The following is a 22,892-nucleotide window of genomic DNA, read 5'->3' on the forward strand; positions in this document are numbered from 1 at the left end:
ATTAAAAAAAAAAAAAAAGAAAGTACATACTGATCCACGAAATTATCTTTTTTTCCTTCCTTTAGTCAAACATTTGTTAAGCACTGACTGTGTGGCAAGCTCTATTCTTGGTACCTGAGATACTGAGCTTTCAGGAGAAATCTCATATGTGTGTATGTGCATAATGTATATAGCATACACACTTCTAAGTGATGATCATACAAGTTAGCATTATGAGAGATATAAATATGATTTTATAGGGCTTTTAAGAAGGGAAATGGAATATCTGATAGAGAGGATAAAGTTTCTTTTGGCTTGATACTAATCATTAGTAGCTTTTGAACAAGTAGAAATGGTAGGAGATATTGTACATGGAGAGAAGATCCTGAACATAGCTTGGGGACTGCATCATAGAAACAACAATGAGTTTAGATAGTGGGAAGTAATGTAGGAGTCAGGTCATGAGAATTTTTAAATGTCAGAATGAGGCGTACTTGTACGTAACCATAAGCCATTTGTGGTTTTAAATAGAAAGTGTGATCAAATGTGTATGGTGAGGAAGATCAATCTGGCCAGGTATGCAGAATAAATGAAAAAACTGGCACCTTTTTTCAGTGTTCTGATCCTGACTTGCCATTTAAAAGCTCTGTATACAAGTCATAGATCTTCTGTGAATCACAATTTCATCGTTTGTTGAGAGGGATTAGATAGTAGTGTTTAACTCATATGGTGTCTGTGAGGATTAAATAACAAATTTGAGAACACTTTACATAGTGCCTAACACATAGAAATGGATGCAGAAGTGCCTTGCAAACTAAAGTATAGGTTATATTTGGTAAGGTATTGTGATTGCTTATATGGAACCTTATTTAAATATTATAAATAGAAAAGTCTAGCAAGATCTTTATACATAAACATTTGGAATCTTTTCCCATTTTCCTTTTCTCTACTTAACTTGTCAATTTTGACTTATCTTTCCATTCCTGGTCACCTCCACCTCTCTGAAATCTCCCTAGATTGCCAGATAAGGAAAGTTCTTCTTCTTTTATACTTCTGTGTATATGAATTTCTATTATAGTACCTTTTATATTGTGATTTTTTAAAGGTATTTTTTCCATCAGAGTTTGATTTCAAATTTTGGTGTGTACTTCAGAATTGCTTGTAGTTCATATTAAAATACTGAGTTTTTGATTCCTTAGGCCTGGAATAGAATGTGAGAATTTTCATTTTCAAAAACCTCCCAAATAATGTTGATGAACAAATAATGTTTAGAACCACTGATCTACATTGATAAGTTAGGAATTCTTCAAAGAGGGAGTAAGACTATATCTTGTTCATCTTTGTCTCCCTAATGCTTAAAGTCTGGGGTAGTTCGTAGTTTTCACTAAATGTCGCACATCATCTGTATTTTTTCAGGTGGCCATTAAGCAGATGAACCTTCAGCAGCAGCCAAAGAAGGAGCTGATTATTAATGAGATCCTGGTCATGAGGGAAAACAAGAACCCAAATATTGTGAACTACTTGGACAGGTATGGACTGTGGTCTTTTAAGAGTGAGAGGGCCTTTGGGACTGGTAGGTGGTGGAGCTATTAAAGGAGAAGGCAATGCCAGCTCTCAGAATTGCCTCCATAGAAGAGTCTCCTGTGATTCTGAGCTCTCTGCCTGTATTTTTGTATACTGCTAGACAAATCTGATTGCTGGAAAATCCTTCTGGGTTAGACTGAAGATTAACACCCTTAGTTTCTAACAACCGGTCCTAATACTGTTTGCTCTTCTGCCTCGTGAAAGCGCTTCAACCCTTTTGTTGTTGTTAAGTGCCATCAAGTCAGTTCCGACCCATAGTGACCCTTTATAGGGTTTCCAAGGAGCAGCTGGTGAGCTTGAACTGCCGACCTTGCAGTTCAACCGGCTTTGCAGTCTGGCGCATTAACCCACAGTGCCACACCAGGACTGACTGAGTCTAAAATCTGAGACCTCAAATTGTTCTTCCTAAATCTTTCCTTATTCAGTTTACCCTCCTGAATAACTCCTAGCTTATTTGTATTCTCTTAAAACATGATGCTTGATACTACATGCATCATTTAAGATCTGACCAGTTTGGGCGAGTGGGACTCCTCCTTTATTCTAAATTTAACACAAAATGATGATTTCATTAGGTATTTGTTTTGTTTCTTTTTAGCAAGCCTATTTGATTGTTGTCTCCTGGTACGTTTATGGTCAACTAAAATCTGTGATCATTTTTTACATGAGCTTGTATTAAATAAGAACTGTAGAACTTTTTTAGTTGTGTTCATTAAATCCCATCTGTATTATTTCAGTCCATCATTCTACCTCTCCAGAATTCTCTTATTCAGCATATTATTTGCATTGTACTTTACTGTATACCAAGAGCTTTCATGAACAGTTGTCATTATGAAGTAGGGCTTGTTATGCATTATTTTACAGAGAGGAAACCGAGGCTCCTAGAAATAAATCAATTTCCCAAGACCACTAAACCACTAAGTAGCAAATCAGGGTTTTGAACTTGAATACTTGTCTTACCAAGATCTATGCTTTTTCTATTATGTTCTTTTTTTCCAGAGCTGAAAGCAAAGGGTTGTTTTTGTTTTTTGTTTTTTTCTTTTAGGTTTCCTTCAGCGATATCACCAGTATGTAATATTGGACTTAATCTTTGACTAATTCCTTTTCTGTTTATATTGCACTGCAACTGCCTCTCCCTCTAAATTGTTGGAAATTTTCATAAGTGTGTTTTCCTGGTTTGCACCTAAAATATTGATAAGTTTCAATTTCCTTTAAGATGAAATGGAGCCAGCCATGGACATTCCTGACACTTGATGTTGATAGTTGAGAGAGCAAAGCCTCCTCCTTTTTGGAGATAGTAGTGTCTCCTTGATGTAGGTCCTGACCAGCTCTGAAGAATCCTTTGAAAATTATTCACCACCCCATCTCTTTTAAGAACTGATTATACAGAGAATATAATGTAAACACATTGATGAAGGTGATAGGATTTTGGCTCAGGAAAAGGAAGAATGAAAGTTACCCAGTAAGGGTTTTGTGTCAACTTGACTGGACCAGGATTCTCAGTGGTTTGGAAGTTGTAATGTAGCTTTCCCACATGATGTGATAAACCAGTAAGAGGATTAAGAGTGGGATACATCACCCTTAACCCCACTATCACCCTGATCCAATTTACGGAGATTCCCAAGGTGTGTCATGCAACACTATTTATCTTACAAGAGATAAACAAGGAATACTTAGCCTACAGATGATGAAAGAAGATCAGAACTTTCCACAGAACTGACAGAGAAAGTCTTCTCCAAGAGCTGGCACTCTGAATTTGGGTTTCTAGCCTCTAAACTGTGAAAGAATAAATTTCTGGTTGTTAAAGACATAAATACTTGTGGTACTTCTGTTATAGCAGCATTAGATAACTAAGATAGGTATGGTCTCAACAGTGAGTTTTCCATCTCTGGAGATATCTAAGCAGTAAGATTTGTTGTTGTTGTTATGTGCCGTGGAGTTGGTTCCGACTCATAGCGACCCTGTACAGGGTTTCCGAGGCTGTAAATCTTTACGGGAGCAGAAAGCTTCATCTTTCTCCTGCGGAACAGCTGGTAGTTTCGAACTGCTGACCTTGCGGTTCACAGCCCGATTCGTAACCACTACACTACCAGAGCTCCTTAAGCAGTAAGATAGAGGACCATATTATTGAGGAATTTGTGTGCTGATAGTGGGATTAGAAGATTTACTAACCGTGTTTTTACTGATTTTCCAGACACTTATACTATGGAGTCAGAAGTAACTAAGGTTCACTTCTTGCCCTCAAATAGATTCTGGTCTGATGAAGGGAACAGTTTATCTCTGTGGGCACACAGAAGAGGGAGCCCTTAAACTGGGTATTCAGCAAAGGTGTTGCAAATGAGGGTGTACACTTTTTTGTGATGTCCCTGGGAGGAACTATATCGATATATGTTCTACTCTAAATATGTTATGATGCTCTGGGGCTCTACCTCTGAAATGTGAGTTTTGAAAGTGCCTTGGCACAGTGGGTAGCCACATAATGTTTGAGAAAACCTTAATATGGTATTGCACTGTCTTAGCTTTGACAGTGATATGCCAGGTCCAAAAAGGGAGAGTCTGCTTTGTCAATACCAAGAGATAGTTACTTGGATCTCTTTATTTCTTCTCCCAACAAGTTCACTCAGTATGCTGAGAAGCTATAAATGTGCTCCCTTTGTCAGGGAGGGTATAGATTTGTGTGAGTATAGGGCTTTTTACCCAGTCTGAATTCTCTGTTGGTCAAAGTCCGCACAGTTGTCTTCTTCAAAGAGATTATTAAGGAAGAACTTAATCTGTCAAGGTTTATTCTTCATGGAAATTAAAAGTTATAAGACTTTCAATTACAAAGATCTTAGAGTCCTATGAAAAAATATGATATGATAGACAAGAGAATAGAATTAAAATCTTAACCCTTTACTTGAGGCCATTTAAGATCTTTCAATAGTCTCCCCATCTTCCCAGCAGCAGTAACTCGATATCAGAATGTAATGACATATCAATGACTCAGCTGAGAAATGATTTTTTTTTTTTCCTTTCTAGTTTCTTTGTCCGAGGTTAGCAGAAGAGTTTGTAGGACACTGAGCTAGCCTCATTTCTATTTGTTTTGTTCTACAATTGAGGGAGCATTGATCAGCCAAGCTATGTGACCTCTTCTTTATCATAAAACCGGGCTGAATGATCCAACTTCTGAGTGGACTCAGGGGTTCTAACTCCTATAATCTAACTAGGGATATATGACTAAATGGTTGTTGTTGTTGTTAAGTGCCATCAAGTCAGTTCCTAGTAAATGGTAGCCCTTGGCATATCTGCTGAATTAATTCTATTTTCAGGGTCACTGACACTTAAAAGTGGAGTTCATTGTCAGCATAATAACTACGTATGTAACACTTTACAGTTTTTAAAAGGCTTTTATAACCATTTAGAAGTTTTTATGTTTATAGTTACCTTTTTTTTTTTTGCTCATTTATTCAGTAAGTATTGGCATCTACTTTGTTAAGTTGTGGAATAGAGTCATAAACAAGATCAGTTCTTTCTCTTGTGGATCTCAGATCTCCCAAGGAAGTTATATAACTAACTCTCCTTAATATTGGTGAAACAAACTTCAAATCCCAAGCAAGCCCTTCTGACCAAAGCATCTTTGTTAAGTATATGGGCACTCTCTACTTAGATGTTTTTAGAGGTGTGAGAATCAAACTTCCTCATAAAGTAGCCTATTTTATTTCCAATCTTTCTAATTTTGGAAAGGTTGTTGTATGCATGTGTGTATGTTATGATAAATTCTTCATTATTATTATTATTTTTTTTCATCTTCAAGCTTGTGATCATAGTTCTGCCTTTTGGGGCCTCATAGAACAAACATATCTGCTTAGTTTCCCTAGGAGAAATCCATCAGAGTTTTAAAGTTAGTCATTCTGCCCTCTAGATTGTGCTTTTCTTCAGGTTAAAGAACCTAGACTCTTCCAAAGCGGATTGAGATGCAGGTTCATGGTGTGCATATGCTTAACCTTTGAAACACAAAACAACGTCTCAGTGTACTCTGATTTTTTCCTTCTCACCCTTTATCTGTACTCCTGCAGTTACCTTGTGGGAGATGAACTGTGGGTCGTCATGGAATACTTGGCTGGAGGCTCTCTGACAGATGTAGTGACGGAAACCTGCATGGATGAAGGCCAGATTGCAGCTGTGTGCCGTGAGGTAAGGTCAAGGGCCAAAGTAGCTTCAAACAGGAAGTGGTTTCATATCCATGTCACCTGATGAGCTCTCAGCCTGGGCACTGTAGAGGTGGGAGAAATTGGCGACTCTTACATGTTCTCTTATTATACCTGTGCTTTGTAATTCCTATCAACATGATATATATTTTTTAATGATAACTTTATTCTGACTATATAAAATTTGAACTCATTGCAGAAAAATTAGTACATACAAGTATACATAAAACAATCATGATTTCAACCTTTGACGATAATTGCTATAGACATTTCATAGTATTTTCCTTTATTTCTTTCCTATGGATTGTTGTTGTTGTTAAGTGCCATCAAGTCCGTTTTTATCCATAGTGACCCTGTATAGGGTTCCCAATGAGTGGCTGGTGAGCTTGAACTGTCAACCTTACAGTTCAAACCAACTTTGCAGTCTAGCACATTAGCCCACATCGCCACAACAGGACTTCTATAGGTAGAAACATTTTATTGTTTAAGGGAGCACATTCCTCATAGGTACTATTGTTTATTTTGTCAGCCAATCTAGTATTTGGCTAAAAGGAGACCTCTGGGAGTGGCTTCAGTTACAAGTTACAAGGGTAACTTGTTAACAGTTAACAGTTAAAAGTTATAGGGTAATGGTCTTGAGGGCTCCTTTAATATCTATCAGCCTAGTAAATCTGGCTTTTCTTAGGAATTTTAGTTGGTTTTTTGTTTTTTTGTTTTTTTTTTATGTTGTCTCGTATTCTAACCAGTACCTTCTATTCCCTTCATCAAAATGGTTGGTAGTAGTAGATGAGTACCATGTAGGTCTCAGGACAGAAGAGGCTGTGGATTATGTGGACTAATTTTAGCCTGTGAACTCATTTCTACTTTGAGTCTTTGATTTTCTTTTCATTCTCTGGCTCCAAGTGCTAAGAGACCAATAGTTATATCTTTGATAGACACTCACTAGCTTTTAGAAGCCCAGATTCTTCTCACTAAATTAGGATGTGGAACATTATCTTTATGAACTATGGTAAGCCAGTTAACTGAATTGTCCCATGAAGCTTTGGTTCCAAGCTCTTTAACCCAGCAACTCACTCCCACCAAGTGTTTAGAAAGATCTAGGTGATCTCCATCACTCTGCCACTTATGTGCTTCATTATATATATGAATATATATGTAGCACAGAGTCTTAACTTTTAAGAGATCACTAGTATTATCAATTCCAGCATTGGACAAGTATTTGCCATCAATTTGTGGAGTGAAAATCATAACTGAACCAGTCAGATACTATGTTGCATCAGTTTTCACTATTGTTGTTAATATCACTGCCAATAAATTTATATTAAAGGAACAGACAGGCTCTGATGATGAAGATGAATCAAGTGAACAAACCTGTTTATAGTGTGGAGTTCTGGTGTGACTCTGTAGGATGAGCACTGGATGGACTGGTAACCGAATGGTTAGCAGTTCTAACCTATCAGCCACTCCTCAGAAATGCTGTACAGGATCACTATGAGTCAGAACTGACTTCAATGGCACTTGAGAACACCACCACCAAAACCTGTATATATGTATGCCTACAAACACACCTATATGAGGGGACCCCCCCTCCCCCACACACATAATTGTTTCACGATACTTCATTTTTGAAACATACCAGCTGGGTGCATTCTTTTTTTTTTTTTTTTTAAGTTTTTATTGTGAATTGAGTGATAGTGTACATGGCGGGGGACATCAGTTTTATACTCATTGTTTCATTGTAATGATTACAATCCTCTCTGTGCATCATCATTCAATAGTATTTGCTTTTATTCTCTCTGTTATTTGGGGGGTGGAGTGGGAGGGATGTACACAAAAACACTCAAGAATATATAATCATTTAAACAACCAAAGGGCCATTCTGCAAGCCTGCCTCCTGACAGAGCTAGGTGTATTCTTTAATAACATGTTTGAAAAATGGATAAAAATGCCTATGAAACAAATACTCAAATAGTTTCCAGTTTCCATAGGAACACAGATAAGTATAGCATCATCTCTTGGTTTGTCTTACAGTTGCATCTGTGCCAACCCTACTCTTACAAAGACAATTCAAAACTAGCAGAACTTAAGTTAAATGGTACCCCCAAATCCTTTAGTTCAAGCTAAACTCACAGTTAATAGCTACAAAATGGTTTACACATAATACCAGCTGCAGCACAAGTTGTCGGATGGCATTTCATTACACTTTCCCAGGCACAGACACAGTTGGGTGCTGACATCTTGCTCTTCTACTTCAGATGGAAACTCATGGTTCTTAATTTGCTGCATGAGTTGCTATGTTGCCCCAGACATCATGTAGTAGATAGCTGGTGTCTGGAACCTACTGAAAGTAGAAGCAGCAGCAATTATATAAGCACCCATGTTTTCAAACAGCATCTAATCACCCACATGCATTTCTGGCATGTCATGGCACTCAGAATCTGATTGAGATCATGCTGGTTGCCACATGCTGTAAGAATAATACTTCTCATCTGGTTTGGGTGTCTTTTTCAGAAGGGCCTTGACATGTACATGATCATAAATGATGCAATTAAATGATCCATACACTCCATCATTCATGTATTACATACAGGTTTGTTCACTTGACTCATCGTCATCATTAGAGCCTGTCTGTTCTTTTAATACAAGTTTCTTGGCAGTGATATTAACAGCAAGGGTGAAAGCTGATGCAATGTAGTATCTGACTGGTTCAGTTATGATTTTCACTTCACAATCTGATGGTAAATATGTGTCCAATGCTGGATCGATTATATTGGTAATCTCTTCAAATTTAAGTTTCACATTCTCAAATCCAGGAAAGCTACCACCAATATCTAGCAGATACATGCTGAACCCAACTTCAGCTCCCATGTCAAAGACACAGTGGGCATCAGATTGCTTGCACAAAGGTCTCTGAATGGGTACAGTCACTTCCAACATGAAGCTGACACCAGTGACATCAATTTTTAGCTCTTTAGCCCATTCTAATGGAACCCGGCTGGTCTTGAGTGTGGCACCAAATTTAACACTGACAAAACAGACTTTTGGAATCATCGTGGCTATCCGCAAAACCAGCTTTACCTTTAACTTTCATCAACTCGACTTCACTATCAAAAGTCATCATCTGAACTCCATTATTGGCAGCATATTTCATTTGAGATACTTATTTACAGTGATATTTGCATATGTTATTCTCTCAGGAGGCATGCCAAAGTTTGCATCAATTGTATTTCTGTCTGTCTAGAAGCCAAATTCTGTCCTGATGGCAGGGTCTTCATTATGACTCTGTTATTGTTACGTTTGACTGCATAAAAGGGGGTAAGATGGGGAAGAGCTTTTAACCATCTTAGATGTTTCTTTAGGATATCTTCAGAATCTGCAACATAAAAGGCATCTTTATCATCTTAAAACAGTGAAGACGAAACTTCATATTTTTTTGGTGCAGAATATTCTTTTTTTTTTTTTAAGGTTTTTATTGTGGATTGAGTGAAAGTTTACAGGGCACATCATCAGTTTCACATTCAACCATTCATATGACTTGTTTCATATTACATTGATTATAATCCCCTCCATATATCATCAGTTAACAGTGTTTCTCTCTATCTTCTTGGTGCAGAATATTCTTAACAGTAAAACCTTCATCAAGGCACTCAAACTCTTCATTACTAAAGATATTCATGGTTTCTTGATGTTCCACTGAAATGTAACAAAATGGAAAACTAAGAGACAGAATTTCCAGATTTTTATATAGGCAATTCTCCAGAAATTCCAAATCTCACTGAATAATAGACTTGTACCCTTGGGACTCCTGGTGTGGCATTGTAGGATCAGTACTGGACTGCAAACCCAAAGTTGGCAGTTTAAACCCACCAGCTGCTCCTTAGAAACTCTATACAGGATCGCCCTGAGTTGGAACCGACTTAATGACATTAACAGCAACTACAACTCTTGGTGCAGCAATGAAACCCTTCTTAACTCACATGGATGCCACAGGTGGGCCCCCATGGAGGTGCCGCAGTGGAAGCACAGAAGAGCATCTCCGCTGCTCCTGGAGCTGTCCCTGCCACCTCCATGCATGAGTGTTGATTGTGGATCCAAGCAAAATGAAGTCTGAGACCTTCAATCTTTTCTACATTTATCATGATGCTATTCATTTGTCCAGTTGTGAGAATTTTTGTTTGAGGTATAGTCCATATTGAAGGCTGTGATGTTTGATCTTCCTCAGTAAGTATTTTAAGCCCCCTTTGTTTCCAGCAAGCAAGGTTGTATCATCTGCAAAATGCATGTTGTTAATGAGTCTTCCTCCAATCTTGATGCCACATTCTTCTTTATATAATCTTGGATTATTTGCTCAGCATACAGATTGAATAAGTATGGTAAAAGGATACAACCTGACACATATCTTTCCTGATTTTTAATTGTTCAGTATCCCCTTGTTCTGTTTGAATGACTGCCTTTTGGTCTAGGTACAGGTTCCTGATCAGTATACCTAAGTGTTCTGGAATACCCATTCTTCACAATGTTATTCATTACTTGTTATGATCCATGCAGTTGAATGCCTTTTCATAGTCAGTAAAGCACAAGTAAACATCTTTCTGGTGTTCTCTGCTTTCAGCCAATATCTATCTGATGTCAGTAGCTATATACTATGTTCCACATCTCTTCTGAGCCTGGCTTAAATTTCTGGCAGTTCCCTATTGATGTACTGCTATAATTGTTTTTCAATTAGCTTCAGCAATATTTTACTTGAATGTGATATTATTTGATGATTCCCGCATTTCAAGTCACCTTTCTTTAGAATGGGCACAAATATGGATCTCTTCCAGTCAGGTAGCTGCCTTCCAAATTTCTTGGCTCAGACTAGTGAGTGCTTTGAGTACCTAGTCAATTTTTTGAAAGATTTCAATTTGTATTCTATCAGTTTTTGGTGTGTGGTTTTTTGCCAATGTCTTCAGTTCAGCTTGGACTTTTTCTTTCAGCACCACCGGTTCTTGATCATAAGGTACTCCTTGAAATGGTTAAGCATTGACCAGTTCTTTCTGGTACAGTGACTATATTCCTTTCATCTTGTTTTGATGCTTCCTGTATCTTTCAGTATTTTACCAGTAGAATCCTTCAGTATTGTAAGTTGATGCTTGAATTTTTTTCTTCAATTCTTTCAGCTTGACAAATGCTAAATATGACCTTCCCTTTTTCTGACTCCGTGTTTTTGTACATTTCATTATAAAACTTTAGTTTTCTGGAGCTGCCTTTTGAAATTTCTAGTTTACTCTTTTTTTTTTTTTTTTTTAATGTTTTGTTGTGAATTATATGATAGTTTACGGGAGCACATTAGTTTTACATTCTATCTTATATTGTTTCATTGCCATGGTTACAATCCCCTCCATGCATCATCACCCAACCAAAGGGTATACCCTACAAGCCTGCTCACTACACTACACACACCCCTCCCCGGCCCCCTCCCCCCTGAGTCTTCAGCACACAGTCGCTCTCCCTCTCTGGATCTAAAGTCCCCAGCTGCTCCTTCTCTCCACATCATTGTCTCTGCCTCCATCTCAGGCATCACTGCTTCTATGGGTAGGGTCCCGCTCTCGGCTCTTCTCCGCTGATGGTCCTAGGGACCTCCGCTCCTAGAAAGTTAATCACTCCCCTCCTTGCTGTAAAACGTCTACCTTTACATTTCCAACCCTCACAATCAGTCCTGATAACAATTATTCACTGTTGTATCACAAGAGACCCATCTGCATTTCATTTCATCAGCTCCGCCTAGACAGATTGGATAGTACTCACTGGAGAGTCTGCCTTCCTCCACACCCCCTGGCTCTAGGTTCCCTCTTGAAAGCTTGTAAGCCAGTCACTTCTTGCCTTTGTAGACCCCCTCCCCCCCATTTTGGGTAGCCAATGTCCAAGTTGCCTATCCCTGTCTACTCTGTGTGTGGAGTGGGTGGGAATGATTCTTGCTGTAAGGATTTGTTCTCTCTTTTGAGCTACTGCATCCATAGGTGTAGGTCAAGTTCATCAAACTGTATCAGTTACTCTTTTTTTTCCTCTTCTTTCTTCTTCTGGTTAAGCTCTGATCATCCAGTCATTGAAGACAAGTCAAGTGAGTATTATCTGCAAGTGTGGGTGTTCTTGTGCATATGCCCTCTCTTTTTATCAGCTGAATGCTTCACTCTCCACATTGTAGGGCTTAGCTCGCCACTTCATTGCTGTTTTTCCCTCACTTCCCCTTATCGGTGACAAGCGTGGTCACCAATCAGAGCATGTATTCCCATTGAGTCTTAATCTTGGAAGGGAGTTTGCACTGAGGGGACCAGACCACTTGCCTTGATGTTTCCTGGGCAAGCAAGTTGCTTGTTCTTGTAGTAACAGTCGGTCTGCCTATATTGTTTTGTATTTTTCCTGTAGGTCTGTCTTTGAAGAAGTATCTTCTGTTCTTCTAGCCACTCCAGGCTGGTCTGCTTCTCATTTCAAGTGGAAATTTCTCATCTCTGGAGATCTGGATGTGGTTCAGGCTTCTACCTATAGTCTTATGCATTGCAGAGGCTCCACAGGAAGTCTCCTTCACTGGGCATGTTGTAGCCCCATTTTAGGTATTCCAATCTAGTTTACTCTTTTATGTCAACATTTCTTCCAGTTGTTTCAGCTTCTCAACATTCAAGAGCAAGTTCCTATTGTCATTTCTAACACTAATTTTGGTCTTTTATTTCCTGTCTTTTTAATGATCTGTTTTGGTAGAAGTACAGCTTAACTGCTCCTTAGAAGCAAAGATGGCAAGACTTCTCTCTCATACTTTGGATATATTATCAGGATGGGCCAGTCCCTGAAGAAGGACATCATGCTTGGTAAAGCGGAGAGTCAGCAAAAAAGATGAAACCCCCAACAGGATGGATCGTCAATGAGTGGCAGCAGCAATGGGCTCAAGTGTAGCAATGCTTGTGAGATTGGTGCCGGACTGGGCAGTGTTTTGTTCTGTTGTGCATAGGTCACTATGAGTTGGCACAGACTCAACAGCATCTGATAGCAGTTTATGTATGGAGTCCTTGTTGGCACTTTAGGATAGATATTGGACTGCTAACCACAAGGTCAGTGGTTCAGACTCACTAGCCACTCCTCAGAAATGCTATATTGTGTCTCTATGAGTCAAAACCAACTCAATGGCACTTAACAACAACAGCTTAAGAAGTATTACTTCCAAGACAGTCCTTTTTAGACCCTTTGCCTAGATTCCCATAGCTCTTTAACTTCTTTCATATTTCTGCTGACTTCTTTGAACCTATGAGGACGGAAATTGTATCTCTCTTTTCATTCATATCCCAGTAGAAATGCTTGGAACATTGTTAAGTGCTCAGTAAATATTGTTGAAAAGGGAATAAGATCTTTGTTGTTGTTAAATGCCATCAAGTCGTTTCCAATTCATAGCAACCTGGTATATGGTTTCCAAGGCTGTAAATCTTTGCAGGAGGGGAAGCTTCATCTTTCTCCTCCAAGCGGCCTGTGGACTCAAACCACTGACCCTGTGGTTTGCAGTCCAGTGATAAACAGCAGAGTTGCTGCACTCCCCATTCTGTGTTCTAAGTATGGGTATTTCCAAGACTCTTCTTTCTCCTTTATTTTTGGTAAGTTTTAACCATTCCTATAACTTAAAACAAAACACTTCTCAATGTCTTGTAAATATTTTTTACATTGTAAATATTTATGTCAAGTTCATTTGCCTAATGGACATTTGTCTGCATATGGGGGTGGAGTGCTGTGGAATCAGTTCCGACTCACTGACCTTGCATAGGGTTTCTGAGGGTCTATAGGTACATGAAATTCATCATATCCAGAACACTCCAAAATATCTTCTCACCAAAATAAGGTTATCCCCCTAACTTAGTTGCTTCTAATGTCACTTCCATATGATTCTTATTTTTCCTGTTCCTCCTGTTCTCTCATAACAAAATCCTTTCCATTCTTCTTTAGGAACTTTTCAGTGTTGTTGTTTTTTGGTTTTTGGTTTTTTTTTGGTTTGTTTTGTGTTTTTTAATCAAGGATCTGTAAAATACCAAAATGAATACATTGGAGGAACTCCTTCACTTCAAGTTATTATAAGGGGAAAGACAGCATGGAACATTTAAAATAAAGTTTAGACAGGAGACTTGGTTCTAGATTTAGTTCTACCACTTATTTGGGACAAGTCCTTTAACTTACTAGAGGTTAGGTTCATGGATTTTTTGATAATTCTTTTGTATCATATATCCTTTCTTTCTTCCTCTGTCCTTACCACTTTGACAGTGCCTGCAGGCCCTGGAGTTTCTGCACTCAAACCAGGTCATTCACAGGGACATCAAGAGTGACAACATCTTATTGGGAATGGATGGCTCTGTCAAGCTGAGTGAGTAGCAGATTTAGGGGTGATAATTCTTTTTTCTGTGGAGCCCTGTTCCGTGTGAGGTGGAAATCCTACAAGAATACCTATAAGGTTCATCAGTGGGTCTTTATTTCCTGAGATATGTGGATTCTTTATTTTCTCCTATCATGGAATGTAACATCATTTCCGTATACTTTCAGTATCCCCAAATTGTTGAATGACTGCTATGTGCAGAGTCCCTATGATAGACGCTGAGGGCATAAGTTACCTGCTGTCAGTGTGCTCAGTCTAGTACTGGAGACAGGTAATAGTAAGAAAAGAGAGTTTAGTGTAATTTCTTTCCTTCGATCATTATTCAGCAAACTTTGAATGCCTATTACATGCCTAGCCCCCTAGGAATACAAAGATGAGTAAGAAGGACATAGTTTTTGCTACCAAGAGCTCATAACTTAAATAAATATATAATTGTAGTATAATATAAAAGAACTGCAGTCAGCATCACAGGTGGATGGGCAGCTTATGAAAGGACTATTAGCAGCCCCTAGACATGAGGCACAAGTTGAAGAACTGATAACGTAGGGCCATGCCTATCAGCAGTGATTAGGATTTAAGCCAAGAACTCATGCCCAGGGAATAAGACAAGGATCTAGTTAGCATATTTTGAGACATGGGAATAACTTTGAAGAACCAAACAGAGTTGGACCAAGTGATCAAGACAGCTTGGACTTTGATGCCTCTGGTTTGAGAAGGGGTGGGAGGACAGATATGTGGTTTCTTATCTTCCTTCTACTCTTCAGGGTTGGACAAGAGACAGGCTAGGTGTAGATAGAAGCTAGGTAGCTCCAGCTTTGAAGAGACCAGAATTGTAGTGGCTGGGGGCCAGGCATAGCTTCATACTTAGAGGTAGGCACAGTCAATACTTATTAAAGAGAAGAATGTCCTAAATGTAAATCTTTCTTTTGTTTTCCTTCTCTAGCTGATTTTGGATTCTGTGCCCAGATCACTCCAGAGCAGAGCAAACGGAGCACCATGGTGGGAACTCCATATTGGATGGCACCAGAGGTTGTGACGCGAAAGGCCTATGGGCCCAAGGTTGACATCTGGTCCCTGGGCATCATGGCCATTGAAATGATTGAAGGGGAACCCCCGTACCTCAATGAAAACCCTTTGAGAGTGAGTGTTACTGATTCTATTTCAAGATGTCTTGGTTGTCTCTAGCTCAGGAAATGATACCTAGGCTGTTCATTATGGGTTTCTGGATAAAACTAAGTACAAGTACTATGAAAAGTAGCAGAGTAAAGGGTTTAAGAACATAATGGAAGAGGGAAGAGAGAAGCTATTTTATATGGGAAAAGTCCTCTCATTTTGGTTTCTTGAGCAAAAACTTGATGTAAAGGAGCAAGCAATGAGGTATTAACAATGAGACAAGAGCTTTCCAGGTATGAAGTAAACATGGGACTTGATTTGGGAACATGCTTCTTACGTTCTGGGAAAACCAGGGAGCCCTGTGTCCCTAAAATGAGTGAGGAATCAGAGTGTGTTAGGCTGGTCAGAGAATTTACAGGAGACCCGATGAAGTAAGGAAGTGACAGTCAGCTTTTATTCTGCTGGAGATGAGAAGTAAAGTGATCTGATTTATGTTTTCAAAGGATCACTTAGGCTGCTTTTATGAAGAAAGACTGTTGTAATAAGAGTGATAGCCTGGACTAGATGGGGAGGAATGGAAGTGGGAAATGATTGGACACAGGATATGTCTTGAAATACAGCTGGAAAAATTAATTGGATATCATAAAAAGAGGAATCAACAATGATTATAAGAGTTTGGGTGTGGATTGTCTAGTTGTAAAAAGATAAATAACATAAAGTATAGAATAATCTGTGAAAAGCAGTGGATATTTAGAAATTTGTAACAATAGCAAAAACGGTTTGGGCCTGAATTACAAAAGCAATTTATATGCCATTTACTGATTGGGCAGAGCAGGTTAGATATGGTAATAAAGAGTTGATTTTGAATGTGTTAATTTCAAATGTTTATTTGACACCCAAGTATAAATGTTGTATAAAAAAGTATAAATGTTGAGTTTGGGCAAATGTGTCTGATGTTCAAGGGAAAGAGGTCTGGATTGTAAATATAAACTTATTAATTGTTAGTGTATAGCTGTATAGGAATTCTGGTGTAGCACTGTGGGTTACTGCGCTGGACTGCAATGTCAGCTTGAACTACAAGGTTGGCAGTTCAAGCACACCGGCTGCTCCTTGGAAACCCTATACAGGGTTGCTATGGGTCAGAACCAACTTGACAGCACTTAACAACAGCAGCAACAGCTGCTGTTTAATATTGGAAATGCTTCATTCACTTAGGGACTTGTTAAGTGCCATTGAGTCGGGTTCTGACTTGTGCAGTTAGAGAAGAAAAGAAATTTTGAGTAGTGAACTCTGGTGTATCTCCATTGTTAACTAGCTAGAGAGATAAGGAACTAGCAAGCCAAGAAGGAATGGCCTTCCTAGTAGGGTGAGAACTGAGAAAAGTGTGTTCTGGAGGCCAAATGAGTGAGTTATTTCGAGAAGGAGGATGGACCACTGTTAAATGTACGTGATAGATTAAGATGAGGCTGAGGAATGAACATTGGATTTACCAGTTGCCTCTGTGGAAGTTGTTGACCTTAAGAATCAGTAGAATGATGTGGATGGAAACTTAAATTCATGAGCGTTGAGAAGCAATATATATGTATATGTGTATTGTTGTTTATTGTTGTTGTTAAGTGATGTTGAGTTGGTCCTGACTCATAGCAACTTTCAAAGGGTTTCCAGGAAGCAGCTACCTTTCAGTTGGCAGTTCAAGGCTTATCCTATAATACCACACTTTTTTTTTTTTTCTATTAAGAAAAACAAAGAAATGTAAGGAACCATATCTTAAAGCAGATGTGGAGTTATCACAGCATGTTTGTGTGCTAATGAGTAATGAGGATAGTTTAGTGGAAGGGAGGAAATGATCAAGAGAGAAGTACCAACTGTGTTAATGAAGTTGTCTTATTCTGAAGTCAATGAGAGGAGTTGGGTCAAGTACTGAAATGAATGACATTTGATTAGAACATGAACAATTTATCCATTACAGTTGAAGGAAAACAGATTATCTGAATATAGAAGCAATTAGACTGGTAATTTTGGTCCTGGGCATATGTGAAAGTTACTCTAATGTCTTTTATTTTCTCCTTACTCCCAACCTCCCATCCAGTTTAGGAATTCTGTGTGTAGTGTCACTGGTAGGTGGTCATCTAGCCTTACATGTAGGCACATGTCACCCTTGGATAGCTCTGATTATTGGAAAGTGCTTCCATGTATTGAACCAAAATCTACCTTCTGTAGTTTCTGCTCTTTACTTCCAGCTTTGTCTTCTGAGGCCACATACAACACATACACTCTTTTTTTTTTTTTTAAGTTTTTGTTATGAATTGAGTGATGGTTTACATGGGAGAACATTGGCTTTACACTCATTGTTTCATTGCAATGATTACAGTCTCCTCTGTGCATCATCATTCAACAGTATTTGCTTCGATTCCCTCTGTTTTTGTTTTTGTTGTTGTTTTGTTTTTTGGGTTGTACACAAAAACACCCAGGAATATATAATCATTTAAACAACCAAAGGGCACATTCTGCAAGCCTGCCTCCTGGCTGCCAGCATACAGTTTTTCACTTTCCATGAGTCTAGAATCCTCAGCTGCTCTGTTTTTCCATGTCCTTCGTCTCTGGTGTTGCTGCTTCTCTGGCACAACACATATATTCTTGTCTTAGGACAACCTTGTAGAGACTTGAAGACTGTGATCTGTGGGGTGTGATAGAAAGAAGACTGGGGATACACTCAGAGAACATGAGCTTTTGTGAGCAGTGCAATCCTAGGCAGATCTCTGTATGTTTCTAGCCTTTATCTGTGAAACAGGGTTGATAATCCTATCCCAATTATTATAATCATCAAATGAGGTGTTGTTGTTAGTAAGTGCTGTTGAGTGAATTCTGGCTCACAGTGACCCTGTATATAAGGTTTTTTGAGGAATGGCTGGTGGTTTGAACTGCTGACTGTGCCATACCAGGAGTCCATCAAACATGATAGTGTTATGTTAGTATAGGTGCTTTGTGAAATAAAGTGCTGAGTGGTTGTAAAGATTTAATATTACTATGTTTTCCTTAAATTTTTCCAGGAAATGTTTCTTGTTAGAAGGCCAGGGAGGCAACAGTACTAAGCAGTTACTGTAGAGGGTATTTTCCGCCTTTTACAGTCTTCCCTATCTAAAGTCTTCGATGACTGAATGATGGCACTAGGAATAAATTCTACCAATAACTGGGCAGATGTTTAACTCATCAGGCTAAATGAATAATAAAGTGTTTATACCTATAATGAATATAATACTAAATCCTTAGATCTATAACACACTTGATAAGTTTACAAAGTGCTATCTAATAACACTATCTCATATTACTTTTACAGAGATCTGAGATAGTTACAATTTCATCCCTTATTTACAGAATAGAAGAAATGCAGTGATTTGCACATGGTCTTTAAATATTAAAACCCGATCCTAAGGTCATCTTCTTTCCAGTATACCAAAGCTGCCTCTTTGTATCCCAGAAGCATAAGGCATGTTTCTAGAGGGAGTGTTCCAAGAACCCAAGTTGCAGTCCAAGGTTTGCAGCCCAATTCGTAACCACTATGCTACCAGAGCTCCTTATGACACACTTTTGACAGGGCTTAATTCAATCCATAATAGTGATTCTTTATTTTTATTGCCAGGCCTTGTACCTCATTGCCACAAATGGGACCCCAGAGCTTCAGAACCCAGAGAAGCTCTCAGCTATCTTCAGGGACTTCCTGAACCGCTGTCTTGAGATGGATGTGGAGAAGAGAGGTTCCGCTAAAGAACTTCTACAGGTAATTGTTCCTATATTGAGAAGTCACTCAACACAGGCTTTTTCTCTTCCTTTATATCTGTAAGGTTTTGGTTATTATGGAAGAAGGCTTTTCTGTTACAAAATTGTGAACTCACCAGTTCTGTAACCTTCTTCATCTCTGAGCCTTTGCTCGGGTGCTTTGCTTAGCCTCTTCCTCAGACTCCTAAAAATAATGCTCAATACATTGCTTTAGGGTCAGCCTAAAATCTGCTTTCTGAGCTCCTATTGAACTTTGCCTGGTGCTATCTTTATCCTTTCTTTGTTCTGGCACAGTTTGAGTCCTGTTGAAAAGAAGCTGTCTGACTCACAAATCTTATGCAAGGTACATTCTCAATGAAGGGTACCAGGGACTGTAAATGCAGAGGCTGATTAGTGAATGCAGCTTATCAAATCTCTAGTTTCTTCATTGGAGACGCTCTGAGATGAGAGATGAGCAAGTACTTTGCTTGTTTGAAGTGACATTCTACCACATTGTCGGGAAGTCCTGAGTGGGGAGTTTGCCAAGGCTCTGAAATAACTATCAGATGCAGCTTTATGACAGTGACTGATCTGTAATCATGCACAGGCAATCTATCTCGCTCTTATGAGGTGTGGGAACACCTGAGCCAGGCAAGCTAGACAGAACCTTTCATATTGCCTTGTATTCAAGTTAATTTTGAACAGTTCATAAATAACTATAACTCTTATCTCATTTATCTTGGGTCTTCTCTTATACCTATCAGGACCTGAATCAAAATATGTACTCAGAAAATATTTGTTGAATTGCATAGAATTGCTTAAAGCATTTGCCTTCATTGGAATGTCATGCTTTGCAACATCTCTATGTAACTGGCATTACTGGTTGTAGAACTCTGACCTGTTAGATCTAACATCTGGATTCTGCCAAGTAACCAATTAGTTCCTAGGATTCTTTGGAACTAAAATCTCTGTATGTTGTTGTTGTTAGATGCCATCGAATCAGTACCAACTCATTGCAGTCTTATGCACAGCAGAGCAAAACACTGCCCAACCCTGGGCCAACCTCACATCTGTTGCCACGCTTGAGTCCACCGATTCTGGCCCTTGCTTTGTGAAATAAATTGCTGAGTGGTTGTAAAGATTTAATATTACTATGTTTTCCATAAATTTTTCCAGGAAATGTTTGGTCAATCCATCTCGTTGGAGGTCTTCCTCAATTGGTCAATCCATCTCGTTGGAGGTCTTCCTCAATTCTGACCCTCCACCTTACCAAACATGATACCCTTCTCCAGAGACTGGTCCCTCCTGACAATATGTCTGAAGTATGAGAGATGAAGTTTGGCCATCTTAGCCTCCTGGCTGTACTTCTTCCAAAATGGATCTGTTGGTTCTTTTGGCAACCCATGGCACTTTCAATATTCTCCTCCAACACCATAACTCAAAAGCTTCAATTCTTCTATGGTCTTCCTTAAGTTGCTATATTGGGTTTTAGGTTCTTTTGAATTTCATAGTTTGGTACCATAGATTATAATAATCTTTAATGTTTGTGAAGTTGAGAATTAGTCCCAATGGTTATCAAGGCCTGAGTAGAGCTGATACCTTTTTAAAATGTCCTTCAATTTAAGTATGATCTGAAGCTCTCTGGGCAACACCGTGTACAAGCATGGATTCGCCTTTAATGTCTTGTAATGGTTGCTGAGGAAGAATGATAAATGGTTACATGTCTTTTGCTCTTTTTCTTCTGTATAGCATCAGTTTCTGAAGATTGCCAAGCCGCTTTCCAGCCTCACTCCACTGATTGCTGCAGCAAAGGAGGCAACCAAGAACAATCACTAAAGCCATGCTCACCCTAGCCCTATTGTGCCAAGCCTTCTGTGAGATAAATGCTCCTTTCAGAAATTCCAACCCTAGTGCCCTCTCCACCTTACCTTGATCATCCCATTTCTGGTCTACAGCTCTCAAGCGTTTGATCTTTGGATACTATGTGCCCAGCATTGAAGATTACTGCAACTAGAATGACTAATCAGCTGATGACCATTTCTAAAGAAGGGATTTCCTTCCAATTGGTAGAGGTGAGGGTGGTTGATGATCAAGGGGATTATATGAATAAACTTGAACACCTATTTCTACACAGCAGAATTTCCCCCCTACCCCCTGCAATCAGTTCTTGATTATATAAATTTAAGGCTTGATAACATTATCAATTTGTAATGGGTTGAGACTTCTTTAGTGCTTGCTTTTCTGTGACCGAATTGCCCAAACACCTCATTGTACTTGAAAACTGGAACAGTGTGAGGAATGCCATGGGGTTTGATAATCTGCCAGAGGCACAAAATGACTCAGCTTCCTGGACCATGGCTTTGACACAGCTGATCCTGACACAGGAGAGAGAGCTACCACATTTTTCTTGGTGTGTGCTTCTAGCAGCTATTTGGGAAGACCTTGACCCAATAGTGTTTCCCATGCTATTTCCTGTGAAACCATCATGGCTAATGTAGCAGCTTTTAATTCCCTGCATCTCCTAGGCCGCTGCCCCCATTTTGTACTTGTTATAACATTGAGAGTTTTCCTAGGTACATGCTGTGTGAGAGCAGTGTGAGATGTCAGTAAAGAAAATAGAGCTGCTTTTAGAGCCAGGCTGGGCATCAGCACCTGTCTAGCTATACCTGTATGATATTTTGAGAACTCTGCCTCTCTTTCCTCCTGGGATGAGGAGCTGAAAGATTAACCCAGATATTCTGACCTGAGTCTTTGGATCCAACAGAAGGGTCTCTAAATCTGAGATAGCATTTGGATGCATATGGATGATTTTGGCCAAATTCTGGGATGATAATCTGCCAGCTGTGAGGAGACCCTGTTTATAAGGTGCATGGCCAAGCTCTCTGCAAATGGGAATGCTTGCACTGGGTGTTGGAGATGTTTGCTACCTCCTGCTGTCTTTGTGGTTTTGGTCCTTCCATTGTGGTAGGATCCCTGGCCAGCATTGTGACGTGTCATGTCAGCCCCACTGGCTACCTTGTCATGCTCTGAGGCACTGCTGCCTCTGTCATACATGTTTCTATTTCCTTCAATAAAAGGAGATGAAAATATTCTACTTGTTGTCTTTTTTTTCAATTTTTAAATTTTACAGTTATTTCAAACTTAAAAAGTATTTTTAGAATGGTACAAAGAATTCCCATGTATTTTTCTCCCAGATATCCTAATTGTTAAACATTCATCAAATTTGCTTTAGCATTCTCTTTATATATGTGTGTGTAATATATACAAATGTATTATTGTAATGTGTTTATGTATATTACACACATATATAAAGAATGCTAAAACAAATTTGTAATATATAAAACTATGTATGGTTACATATATTACACATACACATTAGAAGACTTCAAAACATTCATGGAAAAAGGAATGAAGAGATAATGGAAATTTCCCACAAACTTCTTGAAGCTCTCCTGTATAAATAAGGAGCTCTGGTAGCACAGTGGTTATGAGTCGGGCTGCCAACTCACGGTCAGCAATTCAAAACTACCAACCATTCCATGGGAGAAAGATGAGGCTTTATGCCCCCCATAAAGATTTACAACCTCGGAAACCCTATGCAGGGTTGCTATGAGTCAGAACCAACTTCATGGCCAATTACCACCACCACCATGGCTAAATAGAATGTTAAAACAAATAATAGTAAATGTTCAACAATTAGCAAATATATATATATACACACACACAAAGGGGCTACAAAAAGTTCATGGAAAAATACGCTTATCTTTTAATTCCATTTGTGTATGAACTTTTTGAAGCCCCTTGTGTATATAATATTCTGCCTCCTCCCTGAAACATTTGAGAGCAATTTAAAGATGGATGACCCATTCCCACTAAATATTTAAATGTTTATT

General features: G+C 38.9%; 1 protein-coding gene and 1 pseudogene across 2 annotated transcripts in view; one reads left to right on the forward strand and one right to left on the reverse strand.

The window, feature by feature from the left end:
• The window catches only part of LOC102827026 (serine/threonine-protein kinase PAK 1-like), an 81,476-nt gene extending 59,383 nt beyond the window's left edge, over positions 1–22,093 (forward strand). Inside the window, exons 9-14 of one of the 2 annotated variants that reach the window (XM_006864996.1) lie at positions 1,396–1,508; positions 5,616–5,733; positions 14,022–14,121; positions 15,074–15,270; positions 18,884–19,021; positions 20,749–22,093. In XM_006864996.1, coding sequence (XP_006865058.1) covers positions 1,396–1,508; positions 5,616–5,733; positions 14,022–14,121; positions 15,074–15,270; positions 18,884–19,021; positions 20,749–20,835 — 753 coding nt within the window. In that variant the 3' untranslated portion in view covers positions 20,836–22,093. The remainder of the gene's footprint in view (positions 1–1,395; positions 1,509–5,615; positions 5,734–14,021; positions 14,122–15,073; positions 15,271–18,883; positions 19,022–20,748) is intronic. The other variant, XM_006864997.1, reaches the window with a different exon arrangement.
• On the reverse strand, positions 7,880–9,423 carry LOC102834309 (annotated as a pseudogene).
• Positions 22,094–22,892: the final 799 nt, after the last annotated feature.

Source organism: Chrysochloris asiatica, unplaced genomic scaffold (assembly GCF_000296735.1).
Source record: "Chrysochloris asiatica unplaced genomic scaffold, ChrAsi1.0 scaffold00074, whole genome shotgun sequence".
NCBI classification, from domain to species: Eukaryota; Metazoa; Chordata; class Mammalia; order Afrosoricida; family Chrysochloridae; genus Chrysochloris; species Chrysochloris asiatica.